At 39.1% G+C, this 22,338-nt stretch overlaps 1 protein-coding gene and 1 long non-coding RNA gene across 3 annotated transcripts in view; one reads left to right on the top strand and one right to left on the bottom strand.

Annotated features, from left to right (window-relative positions):
- Positions 1-5,053: 5,053 nt before the first annotated feature.
- Positions 5,054-22,203, bottom strand: LOC308065040. 2 transcript variants are annotated; one of them, XR_013928629.1, is made up of 2 exons: positions 6,678-22,203; positions 5,054-5,727 (listed from the first exon to the last, which is right to left on the bottom strand). It is a non-coding gene; the product is annotated as an uncharacterized lncRNA (long non-coding RNA). The 2 variants fall into 2 exon arrangements; XR_013928630.1 differs by lacking the exon at positions 6,678-22,203 and adding an exon at positions 5,828-5,962.
- The window catches only part of SMYD3 (SET and MYND domain containing 3), a 419,824-nt gene continuing 403,595 nt past the window's right edge, over positions 6,110-22,338 (top strand). The window contains exon 1 of the mRNA XM_080390483.1: positions 6,110-6,289. Coding sequence (XP_080246609.1) covers positions 6,126-6,289 — 164 coding nt within the window. The 5' untranslated portion in view covers positions 6,110-6,125. The remainder of the gene's footprint in view (positions 6,290-22,338) is intronic.

Genomic DNA, 22,338 nt, shown 5'->3' with positions numbered 1-22,338 from the left:
AACTGGGGACTTGGAATGAGTAATCAGAACTCTGCCATTAAGTCTATGTGTAAACGATATGTTTAGCCCTGATCACAGATGTGAAATGTAGAGAACAATAGCTGTCACTGTAACAGTGGTTTTGGTATCAATAGAGGAGATAAGGAAAAAAAAAAAGAAAATTTCTGGTGTACCTGAATAAATACAGGGGAGTAAAATTGAAGTAGGTCTGGATTTGATTAATTAATGCAATCTACTCCGTACTTCCTGCTACTGCAGGTTTAAAGCTTCTGTAGGATAATATTGAGTGCAAACTTTCACTGAAATTTTAAATTTTTTATAAAGGCTTCTGATGCATTTTAGTTATTGTTTTTAACCAACCTTGTACTACTTGTGTTCCTTTCCTTTGCATATCTGCCTTTGCCGTATTCCCCAACATCTTGATGGAAAATTGAGCTAGCATCTCTTCACTTATTTTTGATTCATATAAATGCAAAGACAGAAATTGTAACTAGGAAAATGGTATATAAATTTAGGCAAATATTTACAGTTTAATAACCTTCATAAATGCTATTTAAAGAGAAAGCAAAACTGCAAATTTGCTCAAAATTTAAAATGCTAGACTTTCTTACAATGGAAGATTTTTATGCTAACTTTGAGACTGAAGGGTTTACAGGAACTACTTTTCTATCTTGGTGGGATAGCGAAGTTTCCCATTTCTGAAAGTGCATTAATTTGCAACTGAGTTACTGTGTCAGATACAGTAAGTAATAAAAAGTAGTTCGAAATCAGCACCGACATTTAAAAATGTTGCACAGTTCAGTTGTTTTACATAGTTTTGTGTTATAAAACTCTATATAACATATAAAGTTATTAATTTTTAAAGTTACATTAATTGGCTGCAAGCATTTGGGCAGATTTATTTCTTCCTATGTTTTCCTGTCTTTGAATCTGTGTTTTTGGATGAGGTGAAGGCTAGAACATGCATACTACGTACTTATTAGAAGGTCCACGGTACAGCATATTCTTCCAATTAATTCCAGACTCTGGGGTTGTGGGGATTTTTTTTCTTCTTTTTTTCTCCTTTCTTCCCCTCCCCCCCCCCCCCCCCCCCCCGCCCCCCAAGACTGATTTAATTCATGAACCACATGGATACATCTATCAAGTAGAACTTTTTCGGTATTGCTTCTACTCTTCAAATACTGTTTCTTAGAGGAGTTGCCAAGAAAATGGCTTTTAGCATCCCATATTAAAGCATCAGTATATCTAGCTTGTATATTGATTGTAACTTCAGAGGTGCCAAGTCTTTTCTAATGGCTCTCATCATTTTTGCTATCCGTCTGCTTGTAAAAGAAAATTACATGACTGTGATGGCAATTGCCTACATTTTTACTACTTAACTATATTAAAATCATAGCAAACAACTACAAACAGAAGGAAACTTAGTTCTTAATGACACCCAGTTAATGAGGAATTTTGCCACTTGGAATTCAGAGATCAGTCAAGTTGTATTCTGTAGTTAGTAGTTCGCTTTTGATCCAGAAGGGTTTGTGACCTTGTACTAATTAACGCAGTAGATGATGTAACAAGGGGTTGTTAAGGTGGAATGTGTATATACTGGTTACAAGGCTTGTTCAGCATTGGACATTTTAATAATTACAGCTTAGCCTTGCAGGTAATAATGATAATGTTGATAGAAATATCAACATAAAACTCGAGAAACAGATTGTGTGGTGTAGTTTAAGATGTGGAAGTGCGATAGGAATAATCTGAAGCTTCCTGAGAAACACGTTGCAGTAGTTATTCTGGCAGGCTAAATGCAGTCTTACCGGGCTGTAGACTGAAACCTCCAGCCTAAGCTTTTAAAGCCTGTGATTGGCAAAGCTGTGCCTTTCTTCTGTGAACACTGAGAAAATGGATATAACCAGTAACTTTTCCAGAAAGGACAGGTCAGTGGGAGATGTTTGTTCAATCACATTGTATTCTTGCTCAATAGCTATTGCATCTTTCCTTGTGTATGCTGTGTAACATGTCACTGCTAAAAATAGACACACGGGCTGTCCCCAGTTGATAGTACCCAACATGCAACAAGCATACAAAGCCCAAGGGAAATCAGGGCTGGTAAAGATACGCCAAATGGAACAGTCAATTACTCATAATGTAAGCAAGACTCCAACACTTGATGTAGTTGGTCCTATTGATAAGACACCAAATAGACAAACAACTAACAAATAATGCTCACAAACTTTAGAAGCTTCTTTCTACCATCAGAAGGAAATTAATGTGTTTAAGGTAGGGAAGACTCAAAAGTAGGAAGTTTTGTAAAGTTCATGGTAAAAAACAGGTAAAATCTATGTAACTGAGTGAAATTTATTACGAATTTGTCTTTAAAATGCTTCTGCAGTGAGTTGTTAAATTTTACATTCTAGAATCGATTTTTAACTAGCACACCAACAATAACAGAAGACCTCATTGAGACATTCCTGAGTGTTCATGAAAGATCTGTCTGTGCTTACAAGCTTTCAATTAATTGATTAGCTGTTCTATGCTGTTAGTGACACAGCCTTTGTACCAATCCAAAATTTAATGTTTTGTGTTTTGAGCCGTATTTTGTTCCCAGAAAAACTCAGGTTTTTTCCATGTTGGTTGGAACAGGTGTTGCGCATTTATGACTAAAGAGCAGCATTTAGATTATTTCATTACTGCAATTCTTTATGTAAATTCATGTGGTAAAACTTGCTGTCTTGAGCTAGAAAAGCTAAACTTCCTCTGGTGTCTCATCTACCTGCAGTAAGGAAGTATGACTGATTCAGCAGCAGCGGCCACAATTAAGGGGTATTACCCACAAAAGTTCCTCCTCCATTACCCGCCTTGACAGCCTCTTCTGTCCAGAATGTGTCATGCATTTCAAACAGCTGTTAGGAAGTCTGACCTGTCCAGGTCGGTGGATGACTTGGTCACATAGAAACCCCATGCTAATAACAGGGATTAATTCAACTAAATATAGTCAAGGGCTAAATGAACACTTACCGGAATATACAGCCATAATATCACTATGTTTTTCAGAAAATTCAGACTGACGTTTACAAAAACATCTGAGTTGGGGGTTCAGTTGACCACCATTGCTTAAAGACTGTGTTGAATGGCCCTCCTAGGCAGACCACTTATAAAGTGTAGATGTAGATACGCAGAATCAGCTTTCCAGGTTCTTCTTACAGATGTCAAAATATCCAACACTGCATCAATGAAAACATTTATGCTGTATTTAAAAGCTTATGTATGCTAGAAAAGCCTCCATTACCATAGTTACGTTGTCATATCAATTGAAATGCAATGTCAGCCAAAAGTTGTCCTTGGGCTTCAGTGGCTTATTCCATATTTATTCCAAGCTGATGAAAGCCCCTTTCTTCAGGAATTCACACTTGTGGTTTTGCTAGAGTAGCTGGGCTTTCTTAGGTTGTGATTTTATTTTTGTGGGTGCTGAAAGAAGATTGTCATTCCCTCAAACATGTTTTTTGTATTTTGTGAGATTTTTGGTGTGTTATGGGACATAGGACTGAGAAAACCTGACTTGGAAAACAGAAAATAATGAAAGCTACATCTGGTATTTTATGTTCGTATTAGCTCTTCTCATGTCAAATACAGCAGTAGTCGTTTAATATTCTAATAACTGTTAAGGGTAATTCTTGAGTATCTTGCAATATCACTGTAATTGAACACTTTAAAAACATTTGCTAGGAGAACTAAAGATAAACATAATAATATGTGTAACAATTTAACTGACAGCCATATGACTGCCAGTTCTTTTGGTAATGAACTACATCACTGCAGCATTTAAGTGAATGTCAAAATACATTTTTCTGTGGGAAACCTGTGGCTTGATGTACGTTGGTTCTTCCCAATAGCAGTATTTTGGATACACATTGCCATTTCCGATTACCCTGTTGCAACTTGGATGAAAACAGCTGCAGACTGAAATCATTGTTACTGAGAACAAAACTGAGTATGTTTCAGAAACGAAAAGCTGTTTTACAGAACTGTTAGGTGTGTCTCAAGCGTTAACAGCACGCCGCAATGCTCCTTTCCAAAACACAATCGCTAACTCCCCCTGCAGGCATAATAAGAAGAGGGGACTAAGTTTCCCTGCAGTTTAGCAAATCGGCCTGCGTCACGTGTGAATGAAAGCTACATAAGGAAAGCACTTAGCATCTTAGGGGCTTCGAGCATCACTGTTTGGGAGTGGTGCTCTTAGTTTATCCTGCAAGCGTTTTGCTTTCCCCCTGTCATTCACCTGGTGTCTCTAATGGCTCTGGCAAAAAGCAGCTGGTGTATGGGGTGACACACACTAGCAGAGCAGTTTGCGTGCTGAGCAGCTCCCAGGCCAGCCACAACTTCTTTGTATTCGGACCACAGTTAGATTCAAAAATATGTCCAAATGCTAGCGCATAAGTAAAATATGCTGTTTGGTATATTTTTTCGCCAGTCATTACTGTATCTCTTCCTTTGTGAACCAAGCTGTTTAATATTTGGATCAAGTTAATGAACTGAAAGGTGTATTATCTTCTGCAGTGAATGGGTTTATGTATGACAGAGTCCCTGCCTGAGATCTGATTTCTCTACACTGGTTTCAATGTCACATCAGTACAGAAAAATCGCTGACAAACCTGTGGGTATCAGTACAAAATGAGTTCGATTTTCCTTCTGTGGTACATTGAAAGGTGCAGCAGACTTGCTGCGTTCACATGCACCAGCTGCATGGCTGGAGGGGCTTTCTGGTTTCTTGCACCCACCTGAAGGACACTGCCCTGAGCTGGTGCCAAAGAGGGCCACCCACTCTGCTCAGCAGAGAGCCTGGGGAAGTTCACTTCATTACACAAAGCCACAGGTATGCAACCTCCATGTGTCCTCATGCTATTACCAAAAATTGTCACCAGGAAGACTCTCCAAACCAAGTGATAGTTTAGAAAGCCAATGCTGGTTTATTGCAGTGCTGGGTGCATGGGGGATCTTTTCTCCTAACACGCACACCAAGTTACTTGAGGGTACACATTATATACAGTAGAGTACTTGCATATTCATAGTACATTACATATTCATTTTCATTCATGCACAGAGGTTTCTCGCTTCTGATGCAAACTAGCGTGCATCCTCAGATAACACTACTGAAGATTTTTACCAACTACGCATGCTCCCCAAGTGGGAATTTCCCCTTTTTTTGGGGGTCTATGGTTGGAGGTCCCCATTACCAAAATTACCTTTGTCCTACTTTCAACTAATTTTCTGTGGGTTTCAACACCTCATCAGCTTGTTTCTTCTTGCGGCCAGAACTTTCTCACTTGGAGGCTTCTTTCTGCATAATTTAGGTAACGGTGTTACCATCATCTTTGTTTCCCAAGGCTGACTCCCTTGATGCAAAGTCCTTTCATTCATCAGTTTTGACAACTTGAGAGGGCGGGTCAGCTTGACCTAAACTTTGTGCACTTACTTGTTTAACATATAGTTAATTTGGGAGTTTAGGCAACAATGTCACTTCTGTTTTCATGTGTATTTTTTCTGCTTCTGTGTCAGTGCTGAGGCTGGGTCGGTACAGCAATGGAAGCAGTGACGGTGCTGGACAAGGCAAATGTGGTGGCTGGAGCTTCCCATCACCTCAGGTTTCTCCTGAGGCCCGACCATGGAGGTGTGAGGGTCAGCAGGGTCCCAGCCTTGTGGTTAACAAGATTTATGGTTAGGAATTTTCTCACTACCCTTTAAAAACAAAGAAACAAACGCACAAAGTTATAAAGTAACTGAACAACTGAACACACACACACATACACCCCCCTTCCCCCCCCCAAATCCAACATACCGTGTATTTGTGATTAGCTGTAGAAACCACTGATAACCACTTAGTTTAGCATCACAGGGGTGATGTGTTAATGGAAACATACTATTAACGCCTCCCTTCAGGCAAAGGGTTACCCAGTGCCCCGTGGCCTCTCAGCACAGGCGACACATCTGGGCTCGACCCGCAAAAACTAGCAAAAGGCGGCGGGGGCGGCCCCGGCCCTCAGTTAAGATGGCGGCGGCAGCGCCGCGTCACGCGGTGGGCGGGGCGGCCCGGCCCCGCGCGCGCTCCCTCTCGCCGTGGCGGCGCGGGCGGGAGGATGGAACCGGCGGCGCTGGAGCGGTTCCCCAGCCCGGGGAAGGGCAGCGGGCTCCGCTCCCGCCGGCGCCTGCGGCCCGGAGAGCTGCTCTACCGTGCCGAGCCCTTCGCCTACGTCCTCTCCAAGGAGCAGCTGGGCGGCGTGTGCGAGCGCTGCCTGCGCAGGTACCGGCAGCCGAGGGGCCGCCGCGGGGCCGCCGCCGCCGCCTCTCCCGCCCGGCTAGCGCCGCCCATGCCGCTGAGGCGAGGCAGGGCGGCCGAGGCGCGGCGTGCCGCTGCCTGCCGCTCTGTTGTGACGGCTGTAAATTTCAGCGGCTTCTCTCTTGCCGGGCGCGGGGGGCTTGGGTGGAGGTTTGCCGTGCAGCGGGCGGCAGGAGCCGGCAGCGCCTGGGTGCTGTGCTGCTGCTCGGCGGCGTTTTGGCGCCAGCCTCCCCTCAGGGGATCTCCTCAGCCCGGCCGTCCGCCGCAGCGGCAGGTGCTGCTGGGGGCGAAGGGCCGGCGGCGGGGGTGTTGCCCAGAATTACCTCTTGTGGGGTGAGGGGGGAGTTCTTACCTGCTGTAGCCCCACAAGGAAGCGGCTTGTGTGACCGTGACGCTGCTGCGTTATTATGCTCAGCCCTGGGCGTTCGTGGAGGCGGCAGGAGCCCCCGTGAGGCGGCCGGGGGGCCCGTCACCTGCGCAAGCCTGTCCTCTCTTTTGAGATGTACATTGAATAAACGCCTGCCTTCTTCCGCCAAATCCTTCCAAGTGACAACTGGCAAACCAACAGTAGCTTTCTCTGTGTGTTTAAAAGGCCCTATGACTCTTTTCTACCCTTTCGCAATTTTCCAGCAAGATAGAATGTGATAGACCTCTTTGTAGGAGATCTGGGTATTAATACCTGAAACATGCTGGTAGATAATCCAAACCCATGCGTAATTACCAAAACTTGAAGAAGAGAGACAATTCAGTACTGCTAGACTTTACCTTTTTTTTTTTTTTTGGAAACTATTTGATATTTGGTTTCTTGAAACCTTCCCAGTATTTTGCTTCATGTCCTTACAAGGCATCTCAGCTTCTGTTTAAAGAAATGACAATGTGATCCTCATTTTCCCAGAGAGAAGTCTGGCACTGTGTTCCAGGTCAGGCTTGCATCTAACCTCAGCATATAAAATAGAACCAAAAAAGACTTAGCTAAAATACCTGTGAAGTCTGGCTCACGACATCAGATTCTCCTTCGAGTCATGAGGCTCCATGCAGGCTTCGCGAGACAGGCTGAGTGCAGCAACAGGTGAAGTGAGAATGAATCTGAAGTGTTTGGATATAGAAGTGTAACCAAGGCAAGTTTTATTGGCAGAAATGGTGGTGTTGCCAACTGACATATTATGAAAGGTTATGCATTTGTGGAAGATGGTGGTTTTTTTTTCTGAATAGTGGTGTCAGTTAAATGAAAAAAGTTTCCACCAATCTACCTTCCATTGCAAAATGTACTGTGTTTTTAGTTTTTAGACAGAGTTTATAGATCAAGATTATGCAATCTGACTTTCTTCTTGTTCATCTAATTAAAGGTAGAGGCTTCTTATTAAATGGACTTTGTTAAATTAGTGAGTGATATGTATATCTATACATAGATCTCTTTTAGATATGTATATCTATACATAGGTCTCTTTTAATAATGTATAAACACCAGAAAAATGGTGAATGAATCATGGGATGTGGAATTGAACCGTTTCACGAATCTAATTTTCATTTAATACAAAGTGTGATCTTTGTTCAAAGCCAGGTATCAGAAAAACCATTATTGCTCACTTCCAGTTCTACACATGGAAGGAAGTCTACTACTGTTCCTGTTTTTCACTCTGATCTGTAGGTGGCAGTACAGGAACACAAATAAAAAAAAAAAAAAAAAAAAAAAAAAGTCCTGTGCTTGACATTGATTTAGCATTTTAGCAGTCATATTGTATATAAAATTAATGTTTGAGGCTTTATACCGTGAAGTGTAATTCTATACTTACTTTTGTCTCCCAACATGTAGAAGTAAATGTTGTTGGATGCAGCTTTTGGCTGTGTGAGAAGCGCTGGATGAGCTAGAAGATGGGTAATGTGCAGAATATCGTGTTTCTGGACTGCTTGCTGAGAGGCAGCATGGTCTCGACAGGATTTGGGGTCATGGGCTTGCTACAGAGCTGAGTTACTCTGTGACTTTGATTGAGTCCTTACAGCAAGGGTCTGAGGTACCCAAGCAGAGTGAGGATGGCTTTTGGGGGCAGAGTTTGCTGCTCTGAATGTTATTGTGGATTTTAAATATTGGTGTGTGTATATATATGTATGCAATCAGTGCATCTACTAGTAGAAACATTAACATCACTTCCTTACCTTACTAGGCTGTTGATACTATTTGTGCAGTGAAATTAAATTTTTTGGTCAGTGGTGTTAGGTCTACGTTGTATGTAGATAAGATGTCAGATTTTGGTAACTGTCACCCTTCTATGATTTCTTCTTCAGAGAAAATCCTGCGTTTGCTAATGAATAGGTTCCTGTTGTTTTTTTAAAGAAGGCTGGGCTGAAATATTCTTCTATGGCTCATTTAATATGATAGCGTAGCTGTTTTGAATTCCATAAGCACTTTAAAATAAATACTGTCCTGAAGCAGGATACATAGTAATGGTTTGCTCAGAAAGATACATTTTGATAAAGAAGAAAAGGGTTTTTGACAGAGTATTTCTATGGAAGCAGTGTCTTGTGAGAACATGTGACATTGTGTTGCGTGATAGTACCTCCTTTGCAAAACAGTATCTGTAGTGTTAGGGTCAGTGCCTTGCTGAAAACACACTGTGCTTTTATGGAAAGCTGACAAGATTTGAATGGCCAGTCTCCCAGCAGCTTACAGGGGAAAGCAACAGAAAAGATTCTCGTTAACTGAAAATTTTCTGTATGGCTTCTTCCATGCTTTAATACCTTCTTAATGTGATGTCAGTGGCAGTACAGCTCAGTACAGGTTTATCTAGCAGGATTGAGAGGGTAAAGAAAGCAGGTTTATTTAAAATCTTAGGGAATTTCACTGTATTTTCCATTCTGCTGGACACTGATGATGATGGTGAATAAAGCTAGTTGCCAGTGATCCCCAGAGGCTTCTATCACCTTTCTCTGCTCTGGAAAGCAACTATTACACCTCATTTTTTCTTCTCTATCCTTTACCTGGCTATCAGATTATAAAATGACCTTTCTTCCAGTCCCTAGTAATTTCACTTAATTTAGCCTTTCCACATTTCTTATGTTCAGTGAATCCCCTTTATTCATATGTGTGTTGCCAACCGCCTAGAACTCAGGTGAATTAGAAAAGTAGGCTGTCCTTTCATAGGAGCTGTGCTTGCTCGATCCTTGTAGATTTTATTCATCCAGCTGATTAATGGTTTTATGCTTGATTATAGTATCTATTGACTTGCCAGTGTGAGAAGCCAGGCTTGCAGCCAGTATAGTCAAGTGAGTGTGATGATTGCTTTTTTTAAGGAAATAAAAAAAAATGTAAATAATTCAGAGTACTGCTAACACTGGAATACTTGAGTTGCTTGTACATTTAGAATTCTGCTGTTAATATTATGTGAGATTATAGATGACATCAGACTAGATCAGAAAATACTGATATTCTCAACTTTCTATGCAAAATTCTAAGTTTAAAGAAAAATATTTATTTGACCTCTTTTTCTGCCATCAATTAGAAATATTTTTAATATTACTTTTATTTTAATTTTGTGGTTTATTAAAATTTGCTTTTATGTAGTTGATCGGATTTGAAGTTCTGTTAAATTGAGAAGTAACTGGTTATATCCAGATTTTAACAAAATAGTCCTAAATCACTACTGACTTTTAATGTAGGACAACTTAACATTGCAAAGTTTGCTTGCCCATGCTGATTTATCAGGCTGTTTTATCTGGTGGTGTTGCTCAGTTTGCTTAGCTTGTTAAACCTTTACATGGCCTTTAAAGATGTTCCTTGTCTTGGTGTTTGGCAGTTCTCTTTCTCTGCTTATTTAATGTTCTGTTGGCTATTAATCCCTGCTGTTTGAGTTTCCTGCAAGGTATGTGGTTGTGATGGCACAGCTTACTGTGACTTCTGGATTTTGAATTGAAAATATACCCAGTCTGTTACAGAACAGAAAGTCAAAATGAGAGTGAAAGTCAAAGTCAATTCTGCCTTTGGTGTTTGCTTTTTACAGGGCATTTCTGTGATGGGTTGTATTTACAAGAATCCACTGCAAGAAAACTCAAGTCTTAGCTGACACTTGGAAACAAGCAAAGAAACTTTCTAGAATCTCATTCTCAGAGAAAGTAGGAAAAAGAAGTAAAAGGAGGTAACACTAGACTATTTCCAAATACTGTACAACTTGCACTTTTAAAGGAAAGAGACACTTAAGAAAAGTGAATATTTGAGAATAGATAATGTACACCATGTATTAGACTACGAAATAAGACATAAGTGTTTCTTGTTTGGGTGAGGTCAGAGGTTTAGAACCTAGTAATGGAATATGAGGAAGTATGAATGTTTTTTTGTATGACTGCAACTTTTGTAAACATATGCAAAAAGAGGAAAAACATCTGAGTTAGAACTGTTGGTAAGCTACCCATGGCAGCAGATACAACTGCAGTATGGGTAATATAACGAAGAATTTGGTAAATAGCTGGGTAATTACAAAGTGCTAAACACGGGACAGCAAGTGTATGCTTCTTGCTGTACTTTACCTGACTTAAACATAGCTAAATGGACACACATTTACATTCAAGACTGTGCATTCAGTACTGTGTCTTCAGCATAGACACTCTTAAATAAACTGCTCTTTTATTAATAGTAACAATATTATGTTATCCCATCATCAAAGTTGACATACCATTGTTAGTGTGGAGTGCCTACGTTAATGGCATCCTGAAGGTACAAAAATACCATTAAGTTATAACCACAGTGTGGAATGTTTTAAGTAGAGAGGAGCAGGGTTTGATTCAGAAAGAGAATGACAAGGAGGGTGGTTGTGATTGTGTGATCCTTCATACCACTGTGACCCTGGCTTAGACACGCACAGCTCTGCGGAAGGACAGTTAGCCCTTAATGCTCCAAGTGTACCTCTTTCACCCTGCAACTGGGAGATCGAGAGAGGAGAGTAGCTTGTTATTTTGGCTCTGTAGCAATGATAATTTCTCCATGCAGGTGCTGTCATTCACCAACAAACCTAAGATGATTCCTTAAGCACCAAAGTGAGCATCTCCATTAGCACAGCGCCTGAGTTCTGCTGCTTCCAGCTGTGCTGTGTGATTAGGGGTTTGCTCTTTCTTTAGACAGGTAGAAGTTTAGCATATATGAGACGTCCAGTAAAGTGCGAGGCTATAAAATCTATACAGTCTCCTCACTTACCTTTGAAAAATACTTCTGTTGCTCGTTAATATAGAGTTAGCTTTAAAAATATGCTAGCTTCTTCAAAACATACTGGCAATCACATTTTTGAGATGTGAGAACGATGGTGTGTATCATGTCCCTTCTGTGACAGCCAAAGTTCCAGACAGCAGTTTCCAGTAGTTTTCGAGATGCATAACCTCATATGAAGTAGAGGAATATAAACAAATTATATCTGATTAGTGGTAATCACAGTGTGGAAACAGTGTGACTATTAGCAGCAGGGATGTTTTTCTGCTTTCAAGGTAGGATAATCCTGGGAATTATATGCTATGATTTGATAGCATTTCTGACTAATGAGTTAGGAGTGCAATTGCAGTGCTCTCTTCTCTTGATATGTATGATTTTGTGTGACGTAAGGGCAAAGGATGTGAAACAAAATTGTATGTGAGACATGAGCTATACAGGGTATCAGAATTTCAGGTTCCATGTACATGTGTGAGAATGTTTCCCAAGACCTGAGGAACTGCACACCACCACCACCACAAATGTTTCTATTTGTAGCTGAATGACTAATGTATTTTAGGCATTAATGTAGCCTAAAACAAGTAGCATTTTCCTAAGAAGATATATCCTTCCCTCATGTCATCTTACTACAATAGCGAAGGTTGAAGCAACCTTATAAAGAACAGGACAGAAATGCTTGTTTCTGTCCTTGTGCCAGCTGGAGCCATAGAAGTGGCTTCCAGGCTGCTATCCCATGCTGCCACAAAAATCTTCTGTAAGAGAGAGTGAGGAGAATAGGCTATTGACTGTGCTTTCCTGCAGTATCTTCTCCAGAGAAGACTCTGAACTTTCTTGTCTAGAAGAATAAAGCCTGTGGCAGAAATTATACTTACAGACTCCATATCCCCTTCCTCCTGCTCAGTCAGGTTGAAGGTAGGGAAGGAGGAAGCTCTGGCATTCAGGATAGCATTCATACTAAGTTGTCCTGGCCTGCCTGTTGATTCGGTTTTCTTCCCTCACAGTACCCTTTAGGGTGGTCAGGAGTTTCCTATGTTGCTGTTAGGAGTAACCCTTGGTAGGTGTTTTCCTTGACCAACTGTTTCTTCCTCTTGGAGATTTGTTTTGGGAATGTAATTCAGGTTCTGTTTGCTGTAAACCCTCTCCTTTCCATTGTGCAGAATTTAGTCCTTGCTCCGTGCCTCCTTACCGCCTTGGATGCTCTGGGATTGCTTTAGGTGAGGTGTGGGTCCTTGCCCATCATCTTCTTCCCTTTCTCCTGTCTTGTGATCTCGAGGCTGCTGTTAATGCCTTCTGCTGCCAACCTGGCTTTGCCCCTGTTAATAACAGAAGAAACAGAAAAGGTAGAGGCATTGTTAAAAATAAATTCTCCCAGGTCAAGTGTTTATTGCCATGTCTGTCATTTATGGAAAATGAAAATTTAAAAATAAATTCTCCCAGGTCAAGTGTTTATTGCCATGTCTGTCATTTATGGAAAATGAAAATTTAAGTTTAGCCATGCTTTAGAAGTCCCTAAAGGTCTTACCGTGTTGTGATTTTGTGTTTACAATTTCCATGTTTATACTGCTCTGTAATTTAAAGGCATTATATCAAAAGTGTTCTCTTGTCAAGCTGTGACTGGTAATTTAAGTTCTAGTCATCTTGTAAATTCTTCTGAATTTAGGCTTTACTATATATCCACAATCCATACCTGATATTATGTTTTTTTTGTGCATATTTCAGTCAATAATATTAAAGTTTTAAAATATTAATGTTCTGCATGAATATTCTTTGCTTGTGGTAAGTGATAAAGTTTGTGAATTGGATTATCTTTAGCATGCATTTTCTTAGGGTAGTTTGTAATTGTGAAAGTACAAAATTAAAAGTAGTGCTATGAGGGAAAATATAAGTTATTAAAATATGGGTAACTTCTAGCTAATGTAATATATAATGACATAATTAGTTTCAGATATCTTCTGAGAAAGTTCTTAATTTTGCCTAAGTTGCTGGAAGTTTTATACTGCATTAGGGAATTTATTGTTTAACTTCTTTAAGAACTGTTAATGATATCTTGTCCATAGGCATTGGAATTCATTAATTGTTAGTGATTGCTTCCATTGTGGTTGTACTCAAAAGCCGCTGTATGGTGTACGAATGATGCTTTTTTCCCCTTGTAGAATCTATAGTCTTCTTCAGAACCAGTCACAACAGCTGTTTTGAATTGTTTGAACTTATATAGGTGAGGATTAGGGAGTTTTTGTCATATCTCTCCACCCCACCTATTCATGTTTTGAAGTGGGATATCAATCCATGTGACAACCTATCTGATGTGATGACTAGGAGTTGCTGAAAGGGCAGGTATTCTTACCACTCCCCAAAAGTCCTTGTTCTCCTTCCTGCATGCTCCTTCTGCTTCTCTTTTGCCATCTTTGCTGCTTATCTGACCTACGATATACTGGTGCAGAGATATAAAGTGGCAGAAAACATATTTACCAAAATATAAAAATATTTTAGTACCCTTGAGTCAAATTATTGCTGGGGGGAGAGAGGAGCTGAAGTGGCCGTTGAAAGGGTGAGTCCAGGTCAGATAGTCAGGGGTGTGCCTTCTGCTAGTAGCTAGCCTTTAGTCTGCTGTACCTAAAAATGAAACCTTAAAGAGCATATTTAAGAGGCTTTTCAAGCTCTTGTGGGTGTTTTCAGGGTAAGTGGGGCTTTCAGAAGTGCAGGACTGACTGGCTTGTTAGTGTGGAGGGGGATTTTTTCCCACCATGTATCACAGATCAGTCCTGGGCAGTCAGGCCCCACCTTCGTTCCTTTACCTGGTCATGTTTCTGCCATATTTTACTTCCCCAGAAGCACTTCCTACCATTAGCTTCAGTTAGTAGAAGAAACACTGCAGACATTTTCAGTTGCTTCTTACAACAAAGAAAGTATTTTATTTTTGGCTCACGTCTTGGTTACATAGGAGTGTCTTGACTTTTTTGACTATTTTTGTTGCTGCTTTTACTTTTTTCAGGATCTGTGCTTAGTTCCTGCAATCATAATTCTCACAGTGTGCCTCTGCAACTGAATGGGAAATTTTATTTGGAGGCCAAGGTCAAGGTCTGAATAATTCCCAAGGGTGTCCCAATGTCTGTAGGGTAGACACCAAGTGGCACAATTGGTTGAACACCAGTAATTTCTATGCTAACTCAAGCTGTAATCCCCTGTTCATGCAATATTTAGCTTTCCTGTTTATCATATTAGTTGCCTTCAGCTCAAGGCTTGTTCTGCTATTGTCTTGATTGCTCAAGCTTAAGTAAAATTAAAGACTGAATTTATTTTTTTATTTTTTTTAAAGTAAAGTATCTTCTTGGCCTCTGTATATCAGAGCACCTGATTCTGCAGTCAATAGGCAGGAAATACTTTGCTTGGGCATTCATGTAGGGTTTGTGCACTGCCTGTGTAATCAGGTTTTAGCATTCAAAGGAAGAAAAGCCAGCCTGTTGAGATGGACTTTTTAGGAGGGTGTGATTAGGAGTGGTTGAGATGTAGAAGTGTAGGAAAGGAACAAAAGATCATCCCTGAGAAAGAAGAGAGAGTAAAAACACTCTTATCAACTGTAAGCCTTTTCTTACAATTCAAATGAATATGGCTTGTTCATACAATCTAAAGGCTCATTCAACTGCTAGGAGGGTGTGCTGGTGACCTGAAAAGGCAGTATCTGAGGAGGTGGTATTCTTGGTGGTGGTGGTAAGAATTGTGGCAGAACAGGGGGAGAGAGATTGAGGCAAGATGTTTGGTGAAGCATCGCCCTGGAAGAGGAAAGTTTTGTCTCAGGAGATGTCGAGCATGAAATAAACAATGTATGTTTCCTATGTTAAATCTTTGTTCAGTGGATTTCATGCTTCTCAAAGGCTTGTTTTTATTTATTTGTCAAGAAAAGCTTGAAAGCAGCTTGTTTTAATGTAACGGTTCAAACTGGAGTGACTTGGGGTTTTTTGTTTACATTTTTTTATTCTCATTATTTTTTAAGTACTACTTCTACCTGATAAGACAAACTGTAGCACCTCTTTTTCTTGCTGTAGCCTGGCTACTGTTTTCTGTCACAGAAATAGAGCTTGCAGCTCCTTCTGAGATGAGTGGTGTACTTGCTGTGTATAAAAGCGTATCTCACAAATTTTGCCTCCTCCATTTCTATGCAACTTGTATGTGTGGGAGGAGTAAATTCAAGTACCACATTGGAGATTGTTGTGCTAGGAATCTTTATTGAATGTTGCCTGGGATGAAAAAGGTTTGTGTCAGGCTAGTGCACTACAGTTTAATTTCCTCTGAAAAAAATTGAGGGTTTTTTGATGAAACTCTGGAACCAGCTGTTCTAAGCATTGGGCGAGTGTTGATGTGGGTCTGTACTTTGTGTAGCTTGCTCTGATTTCTGTGCTGCATTAACTCCAAGTCCTCTAGCTGTTGAAAGTATCTTAGTCCAGGTTTCTGAGGATGCAAAAACATACAGAAAGATTAAAAAGAAAAAAATGAAGTGGCACAGAAAATCACTTCAGAGAGGTTTGTGTTCCTAAGTGTCTGTGTTGTTTTAGCAAATGTGACTGGCTACTCAGCTATTTACAGATTTTATCCACTTGTAACATTAAAACAGGCTTATTAGCTGATATTGCTGTACAACAGATGGAATAGTGTGGAAACGATTTCTTGAAATACTGTATGAAACTCAGTATATGATGACGGATTTATCTGAAATTTTTGCCCTAGGAAAAAAGAGGCTATGCAGTAATCCACACAAGATATGTATGACATCAGGTGCAAACCAGATGTAGCAATGAAATTGTTTTTATCTTTAATAAAATCTATTACAGAATTACATTGATTTTTTTTTAAAAAAGACTGTAGTTATGGTTTTATTCCCCCAAATAAGCACAGAATACTATCTCTTACTCTAAGAATGTCTCTTTCTGTGGCTGAGACAGTAGATGAATTGTGCTAATGAGCACTATAAAGAGTGACAGATCAGGCACAATAATAGCAGGAGAGTTATAAAGGCTCATAGTTAGCAGGCAGTTACTGAAACAAGTTAATTTTGCCTCTTCTAATAGATACCTAGTATTTTATCAGACATGCAGTCAGTCTGCATATTGCTCATATGTGGGTTTTGGTGCCCCTTAATAGCCTTTGCTGCTTTGGCAGTCATTTTGATTGGATTACACTAGCTATTTTATGTGGTTAATGCCTTATTGTGTATTCTGAAAACTCAAAATTACTTAAATTAGATTTTTTTAATGAAACTCCGTAAGAAGTGTGGACATGCTGAGCATTGTATGCAAAACAATTAGACCTCTTTAAAGCCTTTGTGGAAATTTGGGGTGGGGAAATTGGACTCTCCTTTCTACTGAAAAGTGTGCTAACTGGAGAATCCTGTTGCATATATATGAAGTATAACAGGCTGCATTCACTTGTGCTGAGTTAATGCTCCTTTTAGGATTTAGGACTAAAAATAAATAACTACGTGGAAGGTGGTGTGTGCGTTTGTGCTGAAACACATGTTCAACTAACCTCTCACTGATTAGGAAGTTAGTGGATTTGTCAAGACTTAATTAGTTTTATTTTTATGACGTTTGTTTTATTCGGTGTTTCGGGAAAGGTTTACCCTTCTGTTCCTGTTCACTGCCTTTATAGAAAATCACTTTGCAATAAAACATGTCACTAATGTTTTTATCTGAAGAGGCTATTGTAAGATTTTTCACTTGTAAAGGCTGGTTATCATTTTCCTTTCTGCCACCAGACAAAGCCTTCGTAGACGATCTTCAAACACAACTTGGGATAGGGGGTCAATTAAAGCAAAGAGTGGCAACTCTCTCCTTTTTAATTTGTCTTGCTTGTGTATAAAACCAAAGATATTCTCAGCTGATGGGTATATTTTAATGCATGTATGAGGAACACAACAGATGAAGGACAACCTTGTAGTTCAGCTACATCACTGGAGGATTAGAGCCCTTGTTTTGTTGCTGCCTTCGTCTGTGAAATTGAATAAGGTCTTTCATTGCTTACCTATTTAGAGAGACTTGAAGTTTATTGCATTCACCCATATACTTCGAAGTTGTTGATAGCATGTAAAATAGAAAATATTTTTATTATATGTTTGTGTATCACCTTAAGGGCAATATTTGACCCTAGCCCACTTGAACATCTTAAAAAGTGATTATAGGCAGCAGAAGGCATATCTGCTATAAATGTCATAGTACCACTAGGAAAAAGTCCAACACCAACAGGTTTATATGTATATTTAGAATTAATATGGCTTTTCAAAATTGCTAAAATATGTCCTAATTCTGCCAGAACTGGAAGCTTTGTCGTGCAAAACTTTATGGCCTGTGCAATTTGCCAGATCAGAATATTGTGGTGCTAGATCATATGGTGGTTTCTTCCAGTTTCAAAAGCTGTGAAACTTGATCATCCTTGGGCCAAGAAAAAAAATGTATGTGTGGAAAAAAGGCAGCTTAACTGATACCTTAGAAGAAAAGAAAAGGGACCAGTGTAATCTGAATTACAACAGACTAAAGAAAACATCAGTGTGTAAAATTGTTCACCTGAGATGGGCTCAGGAGACATAACCTAGAGAGCAGTTTTAAGCAGAAGGGATATTAAATATTTCTGGGAAAAACTGATCATAAAGGAAGAACATGTCAGTTTTTTAAAGTGCTGGTTTGTTATGGGTGATATTGTGATATAAATCACCACATCAAAGAGAGAATTTAGCAGATGGAAGCTAAAGTAACAATTTATGTATGGTGTGAAGGGTTATGAGACATGCTTTCTGAATTTTGCATGTATGTGTAAAAATCTCAGAGAGATTTTGAAAGGCGAGACCTACAGTCCTTATTTTCCCTGGAAAGTTACAAGGTTGTGGCTCCTCTGTGTGATGGATGGGAACACTTAAAAGAATGAAGGGGAAGTGGAAAATACAGGTCTGGGAAGAGATTAATAATTTCTGTACATACAAGATTTGGATTTCCTGACGTTGCGAAGCATCTTAAGTAGAGGATAAAAGCATTTTAAATGAACAGGATTTCTTAACGGAAAAGTTCTCTTAGAACTTCTATGCAAACTGATGTGGAGGGAACTGGGTTTTGGGATTGGCAGTATTAAGTTGAGTCTTTGTATTTGGCTGAGAGAGCTGCGGGATGGAAGCACCAACACTAGACATGTAGCTGGAGAGCCTGGGGCTCTTTCCGTGGTGGCATTGGGGTGGTTATGCTGCCTGGTGATGGAAGAGCTCATAGGTATTATGGTCCATACCAGTGAAAGTGGACATTACTTGCAATTCAGAATATCCTGTTTCAAAGTTGGTTTTAGCCTCTTATCTTGTTTCTGAGTCTCAGAAGGAATTGAATTATTAAAGGACACATTCTGCCTTTGAACAGGTAGCTCTCAGCAAGGTCAGTGTTTCACGTGCAAAGAATACAGTGATGTTTGGCTTTCTGTTGGGGTGAGCTGGTGTAGGGCTCCGGTCACTTCTGCAGCGTTCCTTCCTTTATTAATCTGCTTTGAGGCAGATGAAATAATTTGCAGAACTCCCAAGTGCTTCAGAAATAATTATGGAGCCAAATTCCTTGTCCGTAGAGATTGCTTTGGGAGTTGTGACTTCCGGAATATGTCTGTTCAGAACAACTCTACTGTAGACTTACTGTATCTTCTTTTTAAGTGCCCCCCATGGAGTCTTATAAGCTGTAACTGTCTGTACACATACTATTTTATGACTCTTGTAGTTAGGGCTGCTTGTGAAACACATACTTGGTACTCATTCCCATATGTTCATATAGGCTTTAATTATATAATTAATTTCTACTATGAAGTACTTTACTAATAGCTGTTATTAATTGAAAGATTATGCTTGCTTTTCTGCTAGATAGCACATAAGGATTCAGTATCAGTTTTAAAAACTGCATTTGTTGGGGCATCTCAGTGTTGATTCATTTTACAGCTGGAAGGTAACGGCATTTTAAAATATTCATTTTATTTTCCATATACAAAGTCACCTGCACTGTGTGTTTACCCTGCTCCCTTTTGCTGTAAATTCTTCGAGGCATGAAATAGCTTGCCAGTGGTTTCTTACGCTCAGAAGGTAATGAATGGTTAGCAGTTTATTGCAGATAATAACTTAGCCACAAACTGTAATGCATGCATAAGCTCATTGTGTAGAATTTTTGCCTTTAAGACAATGTTTAATTGGTGGTTGTAGGTTTAGTAATGTCATTCCAGGCTGTGCTTTCCCCCAGGTCTTCGCAACAAAAACATCCTCCTCCTCTGCCATCCCGCCCCATTCTGTGAGCAGACGAGGCTAAAAACTTTTCTCAGTTTTGAAATGCTTCCAATTTTGCCACAAACTTTTTAGTAGCTTTTAGTAGGTGTTTTGGCTTTATCTTGTGATGAGTCCTTAGTATTCATTCCAACTGAAGGAATGAAAAGAGGAAATAAGTGACCTCTAGTCTTTCCCAGGCTTGTACCTGTGAAGTAAAGTTCATCTTTTACGCGTGTATATCTTGTTTACTGCTGCTGTGGATGTGAGCTCACGATCAGGAACAACAAAATCTCAGTGGACTCACTCCTGCAATTATCTCCTATCAGAGTTTCTAATAAAGATAGAAAAAAGTTTTAAGTTTTTTGAACTTGTATGTCTCCTAGAATTAGTAATTTCCAAAAGAGCTGCTTTTTTATTCATGTTTTTTGTTTCTATGTTTATTTATGCTGCTTAAGCAATAAAAAGCTGGATTAATTTTAATTGGAAAAACAGTACGTTCTCTTAAACTTGTCTTGTAGCTGAAATAAATAGAAAATTAAGTTTTAATAGTTGCTAAATAATTTAGTTCTTACTTCTGAGAAGTTATTTCCCAACCAACATTAATTAAAAAAAAACACCCTTAATTCCTTCTTCTTGATTTTTATTTTACAGATACCGAGGACATATTTAACAAGTAAATATTGTGTGCATTTGGGGAAATAAGGGTTATTATAGCAGTAAGGTTACTGCAGGCACCGTGCACTACAATGTGATATGGTGGTCATAGGCCATCAAATTGATTTGTTGCTTAATGAGATTTATTGCAAAGCTTTGTATGGTAATGGCTTTAATATCAGGCTTTTGGAGGAGTTCTTCATGTAAAAATAATATTTTATTCAATTTTAAAAGTGTCATAGCAGTTACTGCAAATAAAATTACAGCCTTTAGAGTTCTTTTTTCTTGTTTGGCATTAGGATTTTCACCTACTTTGCGTAACTCTGTTGACAAAGCCTCATTGACAGAAAGTTAACTCTCGTTCTCTCATTTCATGTCTACAGTAAACATAAACATTGTAGTTGATGTGATTGTAGTTCCTGTAGCAGTGTCCATGAGGAGTGAAGTTTTCCAATTACGCAGTATAATTCCCTAGCCTATTTCAGCAGTGGACTTACTTGAAAGCAAATGTCGCTCCTCCTCACACTGAAGGATTGCAAGCTTCTTAATTATGCATCAGGGTAGGGTGATGTCAGTGCAGCTGCTGCTCTTGTTTTGCTTTGAACACCCAAAGACTAATATTTAGGTGGTCCTAAGGTAGGTGTTTCAGGGTGCTCTGTGTGTGGGTCAGGTGCTCCACACTTTGTTTCTGGATTCCATGCTAGAAGCAGAGCCTAACTGTGAGCTTCTTCCGGAACTTGTCCAGTACTTGAACTCTGCAACAGCTGCTGGGGCTTCACCTGTGACCATAACCCTCTGGGTCTTTGTTTTTTTGGGGTGCTCCAGGTTTGAAGAATTTCCTTAGGGAGGGCTGATGTGTTCTGTTTTGTCATGTAAACAGAGCTGTTTTGCAATAAGATGAAGAATTTTTCCAGGAAATGTTGCTTGTAGTGAGGAGAAACTGTTCCTGGTGAACATGAGTAGCAGCAGCTGAGGGAATGAACATCGAAGAGGATCAATGCCATTTGAAGAGGAAGTAAATGGATGTGATTGTGATAGACATGATTAAAAATGTTCCCTTGTGTACTGCTTTATGATACACTCATCTGAAACTGTATTAAATCAGTGGAAGGAAAAAAGAAATTTCAAAACTTGAAATACAGTAGTGTCTGGTGATTCATGTCATGCTTTTATTTTAAGATTGGCTATTTTTTGTGTGATTTTTTTCCAACATTTAAATGTTTTACATTTAAGGAGAAGTTGTGATTTTTTTTTTTTTTTTAACCTGGGAATATAGTCAACAAAAATATTGAAATGAACAAAGGAAGAAAAATGCAAAGAATAGGAAAAATTTATTTTTATTACTGGAAATGAAGTTGAAATGTAAAAAATGCCTTAATAAAAGGCATCATTGCTTATACAAGCTAGAAAATGCCTAGTTAGTGTGATTATTTGGTTGTGGTTTTTAATTTTTTTTGAAGTCTGGAGACTTAAAAAGTATGTCTGGGATTGTTTCTAGAAATAGCCTAACACAAGAATTACCCAGGAAAAAAACCAACTTTTTAATCTCAGACAACATGCACACCCACCACCCCCCGCCAAGTAACAATTTGTAGTTGCATTTGTCTTTTTGTCTAAATTCGCTTGAAAGGTTAAAAAGGCTTAGAAGTGTGCTCAAGTTTTTAATTTTTATGTTTTTTAGTTATCTTTATATACTAATACATTCTTATTATATATTATTGTACACGATATATTAATATATAGAACAATATTAATATTTATATATTTTAATAATATGTTTATAGATTTTAAAATATATAAATATTTTAAAATTTATATATTATAATAAAATTATTATTATACAAAATAATAAATTTAATAATAAATTAAATATCTTTAAAAAATTTTTTAATGCTCAGTTTCACT

Source organism: Falco punctatus, assembly GCF_963210335.1.
Source record: "Falco punctatus genome assembly, chromosome: 5".
Classification (NCBI taxonomy): Eukaryota; Metazoa; Chordata; class Aves; order Falconiformes; family Falconidae; genus Falco; species Falco punctatus.
This window is presented reverse-complemented; position numbering and strand designations above follow the sequence as displayed.